This window comes from Coregonus lavaretus (assembly GCF_964263955.1).
Source record: "Coregonus lavaretus genome assembly, chromosome: 26".
NCBI classification, from domain to species: domain Eukaryota; kingdom Metazoa; phylum Chordata; class Actinopteri; order Salmoniformes; family Salmonidae; genus Coregonus; species Coregonus lavaretus.
In genome coordinates, this window is record NC_140013.1 from 46374767 (window position 1) to 46389662 (window position 14896).

At 53.0% G+C, this 14896-nt stretch overlaps 1 protein-coding gene across 1 annotated transcript in view; it reads left to right on the plus strand.

Annotated features, from left to right (window-relative positions):
* LOC311102060 (uncharacterized protein) overlaps positions 1–7412 on the plus strand; it is a gene marked incomplete at its 3' end in the record, with an annotated part of 55916 nt that extends 48504 nt beyond the window's left edge. Inside the window, exons 6-8 of the mRNA XM_084143277.1 lie at positions 5403–5594; positions 5827–6086; positions 6683–7412. Of these exons, the coding sequence (XP_083999403.1) occupies positions 5403–5594; positions 5827–6086; positions 6683–7412 (1182 nt within the window). The remainder of the gene's footprint in view (positions 1–5402; positions 5595–5826; positions 6087–6682) is intronic.
* Positions 7413–14896: the final 7484 nt, after the last annotated feature.

Genomic DNA, 14896 nt, shown 5'->3' on the forward strand with positions numbered 1-14896 from the left:
CTCCCTTTCCTCTCTACCCCTCTCCTCTCTCCTCTCCTCTCCTCTCCTCTCCTCTCCTCTCCTCTCCTCTCCTCTCCTCTCCTCTCCTCTCCTCTCCTCTCCTCTCCTCTCCTCTCTACCTCTCCTCTCTACCTCTCCTCTCCTCTCCTCTCCTCTCCTCTCCTCTCCTCTCCTCTCCTCTCCTCTCCTCTCCTCTCCTCTCCTCTCCTCTCCTCTCCTCTCCTCTACCTCTACCTCTACCTCTACCTCTCTCCTCTCTACCTTTCCTCTCTACCTCTATCTCTCTCCGTCTCCTCTATACCTCTCTCCCTCTCCTCTCTCCCTCTACCTCTCTACCCCTCTCCCTCTACCTCTCTACCCCTCTCCTCTCTCCTCTCTACCTCTCCTCTCTCCTCTCTACCTCTCCTCTCTTCCGCTCTCCCTCTCCTCTCTCCCTCTCTTCTCTACACCTCTCCTCTCTCCCTCTCTTCTCTACACCTCTCCTCTCTCCCTCTCTTCTCTACACCTCTCCTCTCTCCCTCTCTTCTCTACACCTCTCCTCTCTCCCTCTCTTCTCTACACCTCTCCTCTCTCCTCTATACCTCTCTCCCTCTCCTCTCTACCTCTCCTCTATACCTCTACCTCTCCTCTCTCCCTCTCCTCTCTACCTCTCCTCTCTACCTCTCCTCGCTCCTCTTTCCTCTCTCCCCCTCCTCTCGCCTCTCTCCCCCTCCTCTCTCCTCTCTCCCCCTCCTCTATACCTCTCTCCCTCTCCTCTCTACCTCTCCCTCTCCTCTCTCCTCTCTCCCTCTCCTCTCTCCCTCTCCCTCTCCTCTCTCCTCTCTCCCTCTCCTCTCTCCCTCTCTCCCTCTCCTCTCTACCTCTCCTCTATACCTCTCATCTATACCTCTACCTCTCCCTCTCCTCTCTCCCTCTCCTCTCTACCTCTACCTCTCCTCTCTCCTCTCTCCCTCTCCTCTCTCCCTCTCCTCGCTCCTCTTTCCTCTCTCCCCCTCCTCTCTCCTCTCTCCCCCTCCTCTCTCCTCTCTCCCCCTCCTCTATACCTCTCTACCTCTCTACCTCTCCCTCTCCTCTCTACCTCTCCCTCTCCTCTCTACCTCTACCTCTACCTCTCTCCTCTCTACTTCTACCTCTCCTCTCTCCCTCTCCTCTCTCCCTCTCCCTCTATACCTCTCCTCTCCCCCTCTTCCCTCTATACCTCTCCTCTTCCCTATCCTCTCTCCCTCTCCTCTTTATCTCTTTACCTCTCCTCTCTCCCTCTCCTCTTTACCTCTTTACCTCTCCTCTCTCCCTCTCCTCTTTACCTCTCCTCTCTCCCTCTCCTCTCTACCTCTCCTCTCTCCCTCTCCTCTTTACCTCTTTACCTCTCCTCTCTCCCTCTCCCTCTATACCTCTCCTCTCCCCCTCTTCCCTCTATACCTCTCCTCTTCCCTCTCCTCTCTCCCTCTCCTCTTTACCTCTTTACTACCTCTTTACCTCTCCTCTCTCCCTCTCCTCTTTACCTCTCCCCTCTCCCTCTCCTCTCTACCTCTCTCTCTACTCTCTACCTCTCCTCTCTCCCTCTCCTCTCTACCTCTCCTCTCTCCTCTCTACCTCTCCTCTCTCCCTCTTCCTCTCCTCTCTCCCTCTCCCTCTCCTCTCTCCCTCTCCCTCTATACCTCTCCTCTCCCCCTCTTCCCTCTATACCTCTCCCCCTCTTCCCTCTCCTCTCTCCCTCTCCTCTTTACCTCTCCTCTCTACCTCTCCTCTCTACCTCTCTCTCCTCTCTACCTCTCCTCTCTCCTCTCTACCTCTCCTCTCTCCCTCTCCCTCTCCTCTCTCCCTCTCCTCTCCTCTCTCCCTCTCCCTCTATACCTCTCCTCTCCCCCTCTTCCCTCTATACCTCTCCTCTCCCCCTCTTCCCTCTATACCTCTCCCCCTCTTCCCTCTCCTCTCTCCTCTCTCCCTCTCCTCTTTACCTCTCCTCTTTACCTCTCCTCTCTACCTCTCTCTCTCCTCTCTACCTCTCCTCTCTACCTCTCCTCTATACCTCTCCTCTCTACCTCTCCTCTCTCCCTCTCCTCTCCTCTCCTCTCCTCTCCTCTCCTCTCCTCTCCTCTCCTCTCCTCTCCTCTCCTCTCCTCTCCTCTCCTCTCCTCTCCTCTCCTCTCCTCTCTACCTCTCCTCTCTCCTCTCTACCTCTACCTCTACCTCTCTACCCCTCTCCTCTCTCCCTCTCCTCTCTACCTCTCCTCTCTACCTCTCCTCTCTCCTCTCTACCTCTCCTCTCTCCTCTCTACCTCTCCTCTCTCCTCTCTACCTCTCCTCTCTTCCGCTCTCCCTCTCCTCTCTCCCTCTCTTCTCTACACCTCTCCTCTCTCCCTCTCTTCTCTACACCTCTCCTCTCTCCCTCTCTTCTCTACACCTCTCCTCTCTCCCTCTCCTCTATACCTCTCTCCCGCTCCTCTCTCCTCTCTCCTCTATACCTCTCTCCCTCTCCTCTACCTCTCCTCTATACCTCTACCTCTCCTCTCTACCTCTCCTCGCTCCTCTTTCCTCTCTCCCCCTCCTCTCTCCTCTCCCCCCTCCTCTCTCCTCTCTCCCCCTCCTCTATACCTCTCTCTCTCCTCTCTACCTCTCCTCTCTCTCTCTCCTCTCTACCTTTCCCTCTCCTCTCTCCTCTCTCCCTCTCCTCTCTCCCTCTCTCCCTCTCCTCTCTACCTCTCCTCTATACCTCTCATCTATACCTCTCCCTCTCCTTTCTCCCTCTCCTCTCTCCCTCTCCTCTCTACCTCTACCTCTCCTCTCTCCTCTCTCCCTCTCCTCTCTCCCCCTCCTCTCTCCCCCTCCTCTCTCCTCTCTCCCCCTCCTCTATACCTCTCTACCTCTCCCTCTCCTCTCTCCCTCTACCTCTACCTCTACCTCTCTCCTCTCTACTTCTCCCTCTCCTCTCTCCCTCTCCTCTCTCCCTCTCCCTCTATACCTCTCCTCTCCCTCTCTTCCCTCTATACCTCTCCTCTTCCCTCTCCTCTCTCCTCTCTCCCTCTCCTCTTTACCTCTTTACCTCTCCTCTCTCCCTCTCCTCTTTACCTCTCCCCTCTCCCTCTCCTCTCTACCTCTCTCTCTCCTCTCTACCTCTCCCTCTCCTCTCTACCTCTCCTCTCTACCTCTCCTCTCTCCTCTCTACCTCTCCCTCTCCTCTCTACCTCTCTCTCTCCTCTCTACCTCTCCTCTCTCCCTCTCCCCCTCTCCCTCTCCTCTCTACCTCTCCTCTCTCCCTCTCCTCTCTACCTCTCCTCTCTCCTCTCTCCCTCTCCCTCTCCTCTCTCCCTCTCCCTCTCCTCTCTCCCTCTCCCTCTATACCTCTCCTCTCCCCCTCTTCCCTCTATACCTCTCCCCCTCTTCCCTCTCCTCTTTACCTCTCCTCTCTCCCTCTCCTCTTTACCTCTCCTCTCTCCCTCTCCTCTCTACCTCTCCTCTCTCCCTCTACCCAGGGCCAGTCCTTGCCATTCTGCTGCCATAGGCGAGACCCCCCCCCCCCCCCCGTGCAAAACTAGGATATTCCCAGTAAGCAAAATGACATTGAAAATGTCTAGACGTTGAATTTGGGTTCAATTTAGGTTCTTAATGAAAGGTGAAAATGTATTTTCCATATGTTTAAAATACATATTTTCCAGGACTTTGAAAAGGCATCTTTTCCAGACGTTGAAAATCAGTATTTTCCGGATGTTGAAATCAGGCTCATTTTGGGTTCTGAATGGAAGGTGAACATAAGTCATTTATCAACGTCTGATTGGTTCAGATTTTGTCAGGACCGGACCAAAAACCAATGTCCGTGGATGTGGAAATCAAGGCTGGTCCGGAACTGCACCAAAACGTCCAAAAGGGGTCAGTCCGTGCTTACTAAGGTGTAGCCTACAGTGTTGCTTGAAATTGAATTTTATGAGTGCCCATCTGTGGTAAGTCTACCGTTTATAAAACACCAAAAAAACGACATCCGGACAGGACCAAAAAAAGATGTCGGCTCGTACTTACTACCATATCAATGGAATGTTATGAATGTCCATCCATGTGGTGGGACCACCGGTTGGAAAACAGGTGTTGCATTGGCTTTACTAGTCCTGATTCCTGTGACTAATCAATTTGGCTATTTAAGCTCTGAATATCAGCTACCCAACTTTATCAGGCGTTATCACGAGATTATTTGCAATGTGTTTACACAGCGGGAAATGCAGAAGTACTTTATTTTTTAGCTATGATCAGCTTGTAAAACATTTATGGATATAAAGTTGAAACCACTGATCAATGTTAGAACTGATCAGATCACTGATTATTGATCATGACAACGGGGTGAAACTCCTGGACAGCAGTTGTGATTGTCCATTCCATATTGTCCATGTTACTTTGACCTGTCCTGTTTTTAGGATGTTGTTTGTTAACATGACAGCTCATGTTTTATTTGATTGAGTGCCATTTAGGTTAGGCTTTTGATCGGAGAAACCTCATGATGTAAAAAGTGTCCGTCTCATTACATTGTTATACATTTTATCTCCAGGCTGTAGGCTTCAGAAAAGGGCACATACTCTTTCTACCATATCCTATATCTGCTACAGGATTTTTGTTAGATACTTTTTTTGACGGAACATTGGTGGAGCTCAACAGAGAGGTCTCTCTAACAGCAGCCTGGAGAGGCGCGCTAGGAATGGACAACCAAAATATTTTGCACCCCTGCCTTTGACAGCACCCTGGAGAGGCACCCCTGCCCTAACCCTAACCCTGCCTTTGACAGCACCCTGGAGAGGCACCCCTGCCCTAACCCTAACCCTGCCTTTGACAGCACCCTGGAGAGGCACCCCTGCCCTAACCCTAACCCTGCCTTTGACAGTGGGCACTGCTTATCTAAGGGCGGCATCAGGCCTCTGGTTGAGAGAAATTGTCATTGTTTTTGGGCAGAATTCTGTGAGGTTTTATGTGTTGTTGGAGGTCAGTCCTGGTCAGTTTAGAATCTCCTTTTTCTACCATTTGGATCTCATTGAGGCAACTCCCCCTCTCGTCTCCTCGCTGTATCTCCCCAACTCCTACTCTCGTCTCATCGCTGTATCTCCCTAACTCCTACTCTCGTCTCCTCGCTGTATCTCCCCAACTCCCACTCTCGTCTCCTCGCTGTATCTCCCCAACTCCCCCTCTCGTCTCCTCGCTGTATCTCCCCAACTCCTACTCTCGTCTCCTCGCTGTATCTCCCCAGCTCCTTCTCTCCCCCTCTCGTCTCCTCGCTGTATCTCCCCAACTCCCACTCTCGTCTCCTCGCTGTATCTCCCCAACTCCTACTCTCGTCTCCTCGCTGTATCTCCCCAACTCCCCCTCTCGTCTCCTCGCTGTATCTCCCCAACTCCTACTCTCGTCTCCTCGCTGTATCTCCCCAGCTCCTACTCTCGTCTCCTCGCTGTATCTCCCCAACTCCCCCTCTCGTCTCCTCGCTGTATCTCCCCAACTCCTACTCTCGTCTCCTCGCTGTATCTCCCCAGCTCCTACTCTCGTCTCCTCGCTGTATCTCCCCAACTCCCCCTCTCGTCTCCTCGCTGTATCTCCCCAACTCCCCCTCTCGTCTCCTCGCTGTATCTCCCCAACTCCTACTCTCGTCTCCTCGCTGTATCTCCCCAGCTCCTTCTCTCCCCCTCTCGTCTCCTCGCTGTATCTCCCCAACTCCCACTCTCGTCTCCTCGCTGTATCTCCCCAACTCCTTCTCTCCCCCTCTCGTCTCCTCGCTGTATCTCCCCAACTCCTACTCTCGTCTCCTCGCTGTATCTCCCCAACTCCCCCTCTCGTCTCCTCGCTGTATCTCCCCAGCTCCTACTCTCGTCTCCTCGCTGTATCTCCCCAACTCCTACTCTCGTCTCCTCGCTGTATCTCCCCAACTCCTACTCTCGTCTCCTCGCTGTATCTCCCCAGCTCCTACTCTCGTCTCCTCGCTGTATCTCCCCAACTCCCCCTCTCGTCTCCTCGCTGTATCTCCCCAACTCCTACTCTCGTCTCCTCGCTGTATCTCCCCAGCTCCTACTCTCGTCTCCTCGCTGTATCTCCCCAACTCCCCCTCTCGTCTCCTCGCTGTATCTCCCCAACTCCCCCTCTCGTCTCCTCGCTGTATCTCCCCAACTCCTACTCTCGTCTCCTCGCTGTATCTCCCCAGCTCCTTCTCTCCCCCTCTCGTCTCCTCGCTGTATCTCCCCAACTCCCACTCTCGTCTCCTCGCTGTATCTCCCCAACTCCTTCTCTCCCCCTCTCGTCTCCTCGCTGTATCTCCCCAACTCCTACTCTCGTCTCCTCGCTGTATCTCCCCAACTCCCCCTCTCGTCTCCTCGCTGTATCTCCCCAACTCCTACTCTCGTCTCCTCGCTGTATCTCCCCAGCTCCTTCTCTCCCCCTCTCGTCTCCTCGCTGTATCTCCCCAACTCCCACTCTCGTCTCCTCGCTGTATCTCCCCAACTCCTTCTCTCCCCCTCTCGTCTCCTCGCTGTATCTCCCCAACTCCTACTCTCGTCTCCTCGCTGTATCTCCCCAACTCCCCCTCTCGTCTCCTCGCTGTATCTCCCCAACTCCTACTCTCGTCTCCTCGCTGTATCTCCCCAGCTCCTTCTCTCCCCCTCTCGTCTCCTCGCTGTATCTCCCCAACTCCCACTCTCGTCTCCTCGCTGTATCTCCCCAGCTCCTTCTCTCCCCCTCTCGTCTCCTCGCTGTATCTCCCCAACTCCTACTCTCGTCTCCTCGCTGTATCTCCCCAACTCCTACTCTCGTCTCCTCGCTGTATCTCCCCAACTCCCCCTCTCGTCTCCTCGCTGTATCTCCCCAACTCCTACTCTCGTCTCCTCGCTGTATCTCCCCAACTCCTACTCTCGTCTCCTCGCTGTATCTCCCCAACTCCTACTCTCGTCTCCTCGCTGTATCTCCCCAACTCCTACTCTCGTCTCCTCGCTGTATCTCCCCAACTCCTACTCTCGTCTCCTCGCTGTATCTCCCCAACTCCCCCTCTCGTCTCATCGCTGTATCTCCCTAACTCCTACTCTCGTCTCCTCGCTGTATCTCCCCAACTCCTACTCTCGTCTCCTCGCTGTATCTCCCCAACTCCTACTCTCGTCTCCTCGCTGTATCTCCCCAACTCCTACTCTCGTCTCCTCGCTGTATCTCCCCAACTCCTACTCTCGTCTCCTCGCTGTATCTCCCCAACTCCCCCTCTCGTCTCCTCGCTGTATCTCCCCAACTCCTACTCTCGTCTCCTCGCTGTATCTCCCCAACTCCTACTCTCGTCTCCTCGCTGTATCTCCCCAACTCCTACTCTCGTCTCCTCGCTGTATCTGCCCAGCTCCTTCTCTCCCCCTCTCGTCTCCTCGCTGTATCTCCCCAACTCCTACTCTCGTCTCCTCGCTGTATCTCCCTAACTCCTACTCTCGTCTCTTCGCTGTATCTCCCCAACTCCCCCTCTCGTCTCCTCGCTGTATCTCCCCAACTCCTACTCTCGTCTCCTCGCTGTATCTCCCTAACTCCTACTCTCGTCTCCTCGCTGTATCTCCCCAACTCCTCTCCCCCTCTCGTCTCCTCGCTGTATCTCCCCAGCTCCTTCTCTCCCCCTCTCGTCTCCTCGCTGTATCTCCCCAACTCCTACTCTCGTCTCCTCGCTGTATCTCCCCAACTCCCCCTCTCGTCTCCTCGCTGTATCTCCCCAACTCCTACTCTCGTCTCCTCGCTGTATCTCCCCAACTCCTACTCTCGTCTCCTCGCTGTATCTCCCCAACTCCTTCTCTCCCCCTCTCGTCTCCTCGCTGTATCTCCCTAACTCCTACTCTCGTCTCCTCGCTGTATCTCCCCAACTCCCCCTCTCGTCTCCTCGCTGTATCTCCCCAACTCCTACTCTCGTCTCCTCGCTGTATCTCCCCAACTCCCCCTCTCGTCTCCTCGCTGTATCTCCCCAACTCCCCCTCTCGTCTCCTCGCTGTATCTCCCCAACTCCCCCTCTCGTCTCCTCGCTGTATCTCCCCAACTCCTTCTCTCCCCCTCTCGTCTCCTCGCTGTATCTCCCCAACTCCTACTCTCGTCTCATCGCTGTATCTCCCCAACTCCCACTCTCGTCTCCTCGCTGTATCTCCCCAACTCCTTCTCTCCCCCTCTCGTCTCCTCGCTGTATCTCCCCAACTCCTACTCTCGTCTCATCGCTGTATCTCCCCAACTCCTACTCTCGTCTCCTCGCTGTATCCAGGCTCTGTCGCAGCCGGCCGCGACCGGGAGACCCATGGGGCGGCGCACAATTGGCCCAGCGTCGTCCAGGGTAGGGGAGGGAATGGCCGGCAGGGATGTAGCTCAGTTGATAGAGCATGGCGTTTGCAACGCCAGGGTTGTGGGTTCGTTTCCCACGGGGGGGCAGTATAAAAAAATATGTATTCACTAACTGTAAGTCGCTCTGGATAAGAGCGTCTGCTAAATGACTAAAATGTAAATGTAATGTATCTCCCCAACTCCCCCTCTCGTCTCCTCGCTGTATCTCCCCAACTCCCCCTCTCGTCTCCTCGCTGTATCTCCCCAACTCCTACTCTCGTCTCCTCGCTGTATCTCCCCAACTCCTCTCCCCTCTCGTCTCCTCGCTGTATCTCCCCAACTCCTACTCTCGTCTCCTCGCTGTATCTCCCCAACTCCTACTCTCGTCTCCTCGCTGTATCTCCCCAACTCCTCTCCCCTCTCGTCTCCTCGCTGTATCTCCCCAACTCCCCCTCTCGTCTCCTCGCTGTATCTCCCCAACTCCTACTCTCGTCTCCTCGCTGTATCTCCCCAACTCCTCTCCCCTCTCGTCTCCTCGCTGTATCTCCCCAACTCCCCCTCTCGTCTCCTCGCTGTATCTCCCCAACTCCTACTCTCGTCTCCTCGCTGTATCTCCCCAACTCCTACTCTCGTCTCCTCGCTGTATCTCCCCAACTCCTTCTCTCCCCCTCTCGTCTCCTCGCTGTATCTCCCCAACTCCTACTCTCGTCTCCTCGCTGTATCTCCCCAACTCCCCCTCTCGTCTCCTCGCTGTATCTCCCCAACTCCTACTCTCGTCTCATCGCTGTATCTCCCCAACTCCTTCTCTCCCCCTCTCGTCTCCTCGCTGTATCTCCCCAACTCCTACTCTCGTCTCCTCGCTGTATCTCCCCAACTCCTACTCTCGTCTCCTCGCTGTATCTCCCCAACTCCTTCTCTCCCCCTCTCGTCTCATCGCTGTATCTCCCCAACTCCCCCTCTCCCCCTCTCGTCTCATCGCTGTATCTCCCCAACTCCTTCTCTCCCCCTCTCATCTCCTCGCTGTATCTCCCCAACTCCCCCTCTCGTCTCCTCGCTGTATCTCCCCAACTCCTACTCTCGTCTCCTCGCTGTATCTCCCCAACTCCTACACTTGTCTCCTCGCTGCTCTCCCCAACGGGCTCGGGAGGCGAAGGTCGAAACATGACCCGCCAAACCGCGCTTCTAAACACCCGCCCGCTTAACCCGGAAGCGAGTTGCACCAATGTGTCGGAGGAAACACCGTTCAACTGACGACCGAGGTCAGCCTGCAGGCGCCCGGCCTGCCACAAGGAGTCGATAGAGCGTGATGAGCCAAGTAAAGCCCCCCCGGCCAAACCCTCCCCTAACCTGGACGACGCTCGGTCAATTGTGCGCTGCCCTATGGGACTCCCGGTCATGGCCGGTTGTGATACAGCCTGGGATCGAACCAGGGTCTGTAGTGACGCCTCAAGTACTGCGATGCAGTGCCTTAGACCACTGCACCACTCAGGAGTCCCCTACCTCTTCTCTCTACCTCTCTACCTCTCTACCTCTCTACCTCTCTACCTCTCTACCTCTCTACCTCTCCTCTCTACCTCTCTACCTCTCCTCTCTACCTCTCTACCTCTCCTCTCTACCTCTCTACCTCTCCTCTCTACCTCTCTACCTCTCTACCTCTCTACCTCTCCTCTCTACCTCTCTCCCTCTCTACCTCTCTACCTCTCTACCTCTCCTCTCTACCTCTCCTCTCTACCTCTCTACCTCTCTACCTCTCCTCTCTACCTCTCTACCTCTCTCCCTCTCTCCCTCTCTCCCTCTCTCCCTCTCTCCCTCTCTCCCTCTCTCCCTCTCTCCCTCTCTACCTCTCTACCTCTCTCCCTCTCTCCCTCTCTCCCTCTCTACCTCTCTACCTCTCTACCTCTCCTCTCTACCTCTCTCCCTCTCTACCTCTCTACCTCTCCTCTCTACCTCTCCTCTCTACCTCTCTACCTCTCTACCTCTCTACCTCTCCTCTCTACCTCTCTCCCTCTCTACCTCTCTACCTCTCTACCTCTCCTCTCTACCTCTCCTCTCTACCTCTCTACCTCTCTACCTCTCCTCTCTACCTCTCTACCTCTCTCCCTCTCTCCCTCTCTCCCTCTCTCCCTCTCTCCCTCTCTCCCTCTCTCCCTCTCTACCTCTCTACCTCTCTACCTCTCTCCCTCTCTACCTCTCTCCCTCTCTCCCTCTCTACCTCTCTACATCTCTACCTCTCTCCCTCTCTACCTCTCTCCCTCTCTACCTCTCTACCTCTCTCCCTCTCTACCTCTCTACCTCTCCTTTCTACCTCTCTACCTCTCTACCTCTCCTCTCTACCTCTCTACCTCTCCTCTCTACCTCTCTACCTCTCTACCTCTCTACCTCTCCTCTCTACCTCTCTACCTCTCTCCCTCTCTCCCTCTCTCCCTCTCTACCTCTCACCCTCTCTCCCTCTCTCCCTCTCTACCTCTCTCCCTCTCTCCCTCTCTACCTCTCTCCCTCTCTCCCTCTCTACCTCTCTACATCTCTCCCTCTCTACCTCTCTACATCTCTACCTCTCTACCTCTCTCCCTCTCTCCCTCTCTACCTCTCTCCCTCTCTCCCTCTCTACCTCTCTCCCTCTCTACCTCTCTACCTCTCTACCTCTCTCCCTCTCTCCCTCTCTACCTCTCTCCCTCTCTCCCTCTCTCCCTCTCTACCTCTCTACCTCTCTCCCTCTCTACCTCTCTCCCTCTCTACCTCTCTCCCTCTCTACCTCTCTACCTCTTTACCTCTCTACCTCTCTCCCTTTCTACCTCTCTCCCTCTCTACCTCTCTACCTCTCTACCTCTCTCCCTCTCTCCCTCTCTCCCTCTCTACCTCTCTCCCTCTCTACCTCTCTCCCTCTCTCCCTCTCTACCTCTCTACCTCTCTACCTCTCTCCCTCTCTACCTCTCTCCCTCTCTCCCTCTCTACCTCTCTCCCTCTCTACCTCTCTCCCTCTCTACCTCTCTACCTCTCTCCCTCTCTCCCTCTCTACCTCTCTACCTCTCCTTTCTACCTCTCTACCTCTCTACCTCTCTTCCTCTCCTTTCTACCTCTCTACCTCTCTCCCTCTCTACCTCTCTCCCTCTCTACCTCTCTACCTCTCTCCCTCTCTACCTCTCTCCCTCTCTACCTCTCTACCTCTCTACCTCTCTACCTCTCTACCTCTCTACCTCTCTCCCTCTCTCCCTCTCTACCTCTCTACCTCTCCTTTCTACCTCTCTACCTCTCTCCCTCTCTACCTCTCTACCTCTCTCCCTCTCTACCTCTCTCCCTCTCTCCCTCTCTCCCTCTCTCCCTCTCTACCTCTCTACCTCTTTACCTCTCTCCCTTTCTACCTCTCTACCTCTCCCTCTCTACCTCTCTCCCTCTCTACCTCTCTACCTCTCTACCTCTCTACCTCTCTACCTCTCTCCCTCTCTACCTCTCTCCCTCTCTCCCTCTCTACCTCTCTCCCTCTCTCCCTCTCTCCCTCTCTACCTCTCTACCTCTCTCCCTCTCTACCTCTCTCCCTCTCTCCCTCTCTACCTCTCTCCCTCTCTACCTCTCTCCCTCTCTACCTCTCTACCTCTCCTTTCTACCTCTCTACCTCTCTACCTCTCTTCCTCTCCTTTCTACCTCTCTACCTCTCTAGCTCTCTCCCTCTCTCCCTCTCTCCCTCTCTACCTCTCTCCCTCTCTACCTCTCTCCCTCTCTACCTCTCTCCCTCTCTACCTCTCTTCCTCTCCTTTCTACCTCTCTACCTCTCTCCCTCTCTACCTCTCTACCTCTCTCCCTCTCTACCTCTCTACCTCTCTCCCACTCTCCCTCTCTACCTCTCTCCCTCTCTTCCTCTCTACCTCTCTACCTCTCTACCTCTCTCCCTCTCTACCTCTCTTCCTCTCTACCTCTCTACCTCTCCTCTCTTCCTCTCTCCCTCTCTACCTCTCTTCCTCTCTACCTCTCTACCTCTCCTCTCTTCCTCTCTCCCTCTCTACCTCTCTTCCTCTCCTTTCTACCTCTCTACCTCTCTTCCTCTCCTTTCTACCTCTCTACCTCTCTTCCTCTCTTCCTCTCCTCTCCGAGTTTGAGTTTATTTTGATTTTTACACTAGTGCACATTAATCAACATTTCAGTGAAAGTGCCGGTTTTAGCCAGCCAGCTAATTTTCAACCGCAGTCCCTGGGCAGGTTATTAATAAGACAAACAATGAGCAGTGAGCAACATGCAGAGCAACATAGAACAAGCAACACGTAGCATACAGAGCAACATAGAACAAGCAACACGTAGCATGCAGAGCAACATAGAACAAGCAACACGTAGCATGCAGATAGAGCAACATAGAACAAGCAACACGTAGCATGCAGATAGAGCAACATAGAACAAGCAACACGTAGCATGCAGAGCAACATAGAACAAGCAACACGTAGCATGCAGAGCAACATAGAACAAGCAACATGTAGCATGCAGATAGAGCAACATAGAACAAGCAACACGTAGCATGCAGATAGAGCAACATAGAACAAGCAACACGTAGCATGCAGATAGAGCAACATAGAACAAGCAACACGTAGCATGCAGATAGAGCAACATAGAACAAGCAACACGTAGCATGCAGATAGAGCAACATAGAACAAGCAACACGTAGCATGCAGAGCAACATAGAACAAGCAACACGTAGCATGCAGAGCAACATAGAACAAGCAACATGTAGCATGCAGATAGAGCAACATAGAACAAGCAACACGTAGCATGCAGATAGAGCAACATAGAACAAGCAACACGTAGCATGCAGATAGAGCAACATAGAACAAGCAACACGTAGCATGCAGATAGAGCAACATAGAACAAGCAACACGTAGCATGCAGAGCAACATAGAACAAGCAACACGTAGCATGCAGAGCAACATAGAACAAGCAACACGTAGCATGCAGAGCAACATAGAACAAGCAACACGTAGCATGCAGAGCAACATAGAAAAGCAACACGTAGCATGCAGAGCAACATAGAACAAGCAACACGTAGCATGCAGATAGAGCAACATAGAACAAGCAACACGTAGCATGCAGATAGAGCAACATAGAACAAGCAACACGTAGCATGCAGATAGAGCAACATAGAACAAGCAACACGTAGCATGCAGATAGAGCAACATAGAACAAGCAACACGTAGCATGCAGATAGAGCAACATAGAACAAGCAACACGTATAATGCAGATAGAGAAATAGCACCAAAAGCAACAAAACAAAATACAGTGTTTCCACCTCACAAGCTACAGACAACATGGAAAGCAGTAATACACAGCTAGGGATTATGTTCACTGGTCTGATTGGCCTTCAGCCATGTCTTTATGTTCACTGGTCTGATTGGCCTTCAGCCATGTCTTTATGTTCACTGGTCTGATTGGCCTTCAGCCATGTCTTTATGTTCACTGGTCTGATTGGCCTTCAGCCATGTCTTTATGTTCACTGGTCTGATTGGCCTTCAGCCATGTCTTTATGTTCACTGGTCTGATTGGCCTTCAGCCATGTCTTTATGTTCACTGGTCTGATTGGCCTTCAGCCATGTCTTTATGTTCACTGGTCTGATTGGCCTTCAGCCATGTCTTTATGTTCACTGGTCTGATTGGCCTTCAGCCATGTCTTTATGTTCACTGGTCTGATTGGCCTTCAGCCATGTCTTTATGTTCACTGGTCTGATTGGCCTTTAGCCATGTCTTTATGTTCACTGGTCTGATTGGCCTTCAGCCATGTCTTTATGTTCACTGGTCTGATTGGCCTTCAGCCATGTCTTTATGTTCACTGGTCTGATTGGCCTTTAGCCATGTCTTTATGTTCACTGGTCTGATTGGCCTTTAGCCATGTCTTTATGTTCACTGGTCTGATTGGCCTTTAGCCATGTCTTTATGTTCACTGGTGTGATTGGCCTTCAGCCATGTCTTTATGTTCCCTGGTCTGATTGGCCTTCAGCCATGTCTTTATGTTCACTGGTCTGATTGGCCTTCAGCCATGTCTTTATGTTCACTGGTCTGATTGGCCTTTAGCCATGTCTTTATGTTCACTGGTCTGATTGGCCTTTAGCCATGTCTTTATGTTCACTGGTCTGATTGGCCTTCAGCCATGTCTTTATGTTCACTGGTCTGATTGGCCTTCAGCCATGTCTTTATGTTCACTGGTCTGATTGGCCTTTAGCCATGTCTTTATGTTCACTGGTCTGATTGGCCTTTAGCCATGTCTTTATGTTCACTGGTCTGATTGGCCTTTAGCCATGTCTTTATGTTCACTGGTCTGATTGGCCTTCAGCCATGTCTTTATGTTCCCTGGTCTGATTGGCCTTTAGCCATGTCTTTATGTTCACTGGTCTGATTGGCCTTCAGCCATGTCTTTATGTTCACTGGTCTGATTGGCCTTTAGCCAATTGTCTCCGTGCTGCTGTGCTGTTTGTTGCTACTTGGCTACCTGCCAAACTATTCACGTTTTACTTTTAATAAACGTTTAATCAATCTCTGTGTTCAACAAATTTACCAACTTTTTAGTTTTGTCCTCACTCATCTTTTTTCGTTAAACTTTTTCACCCCGGACGTTTATCCCGAGACAGAAGAGTCATTTTCC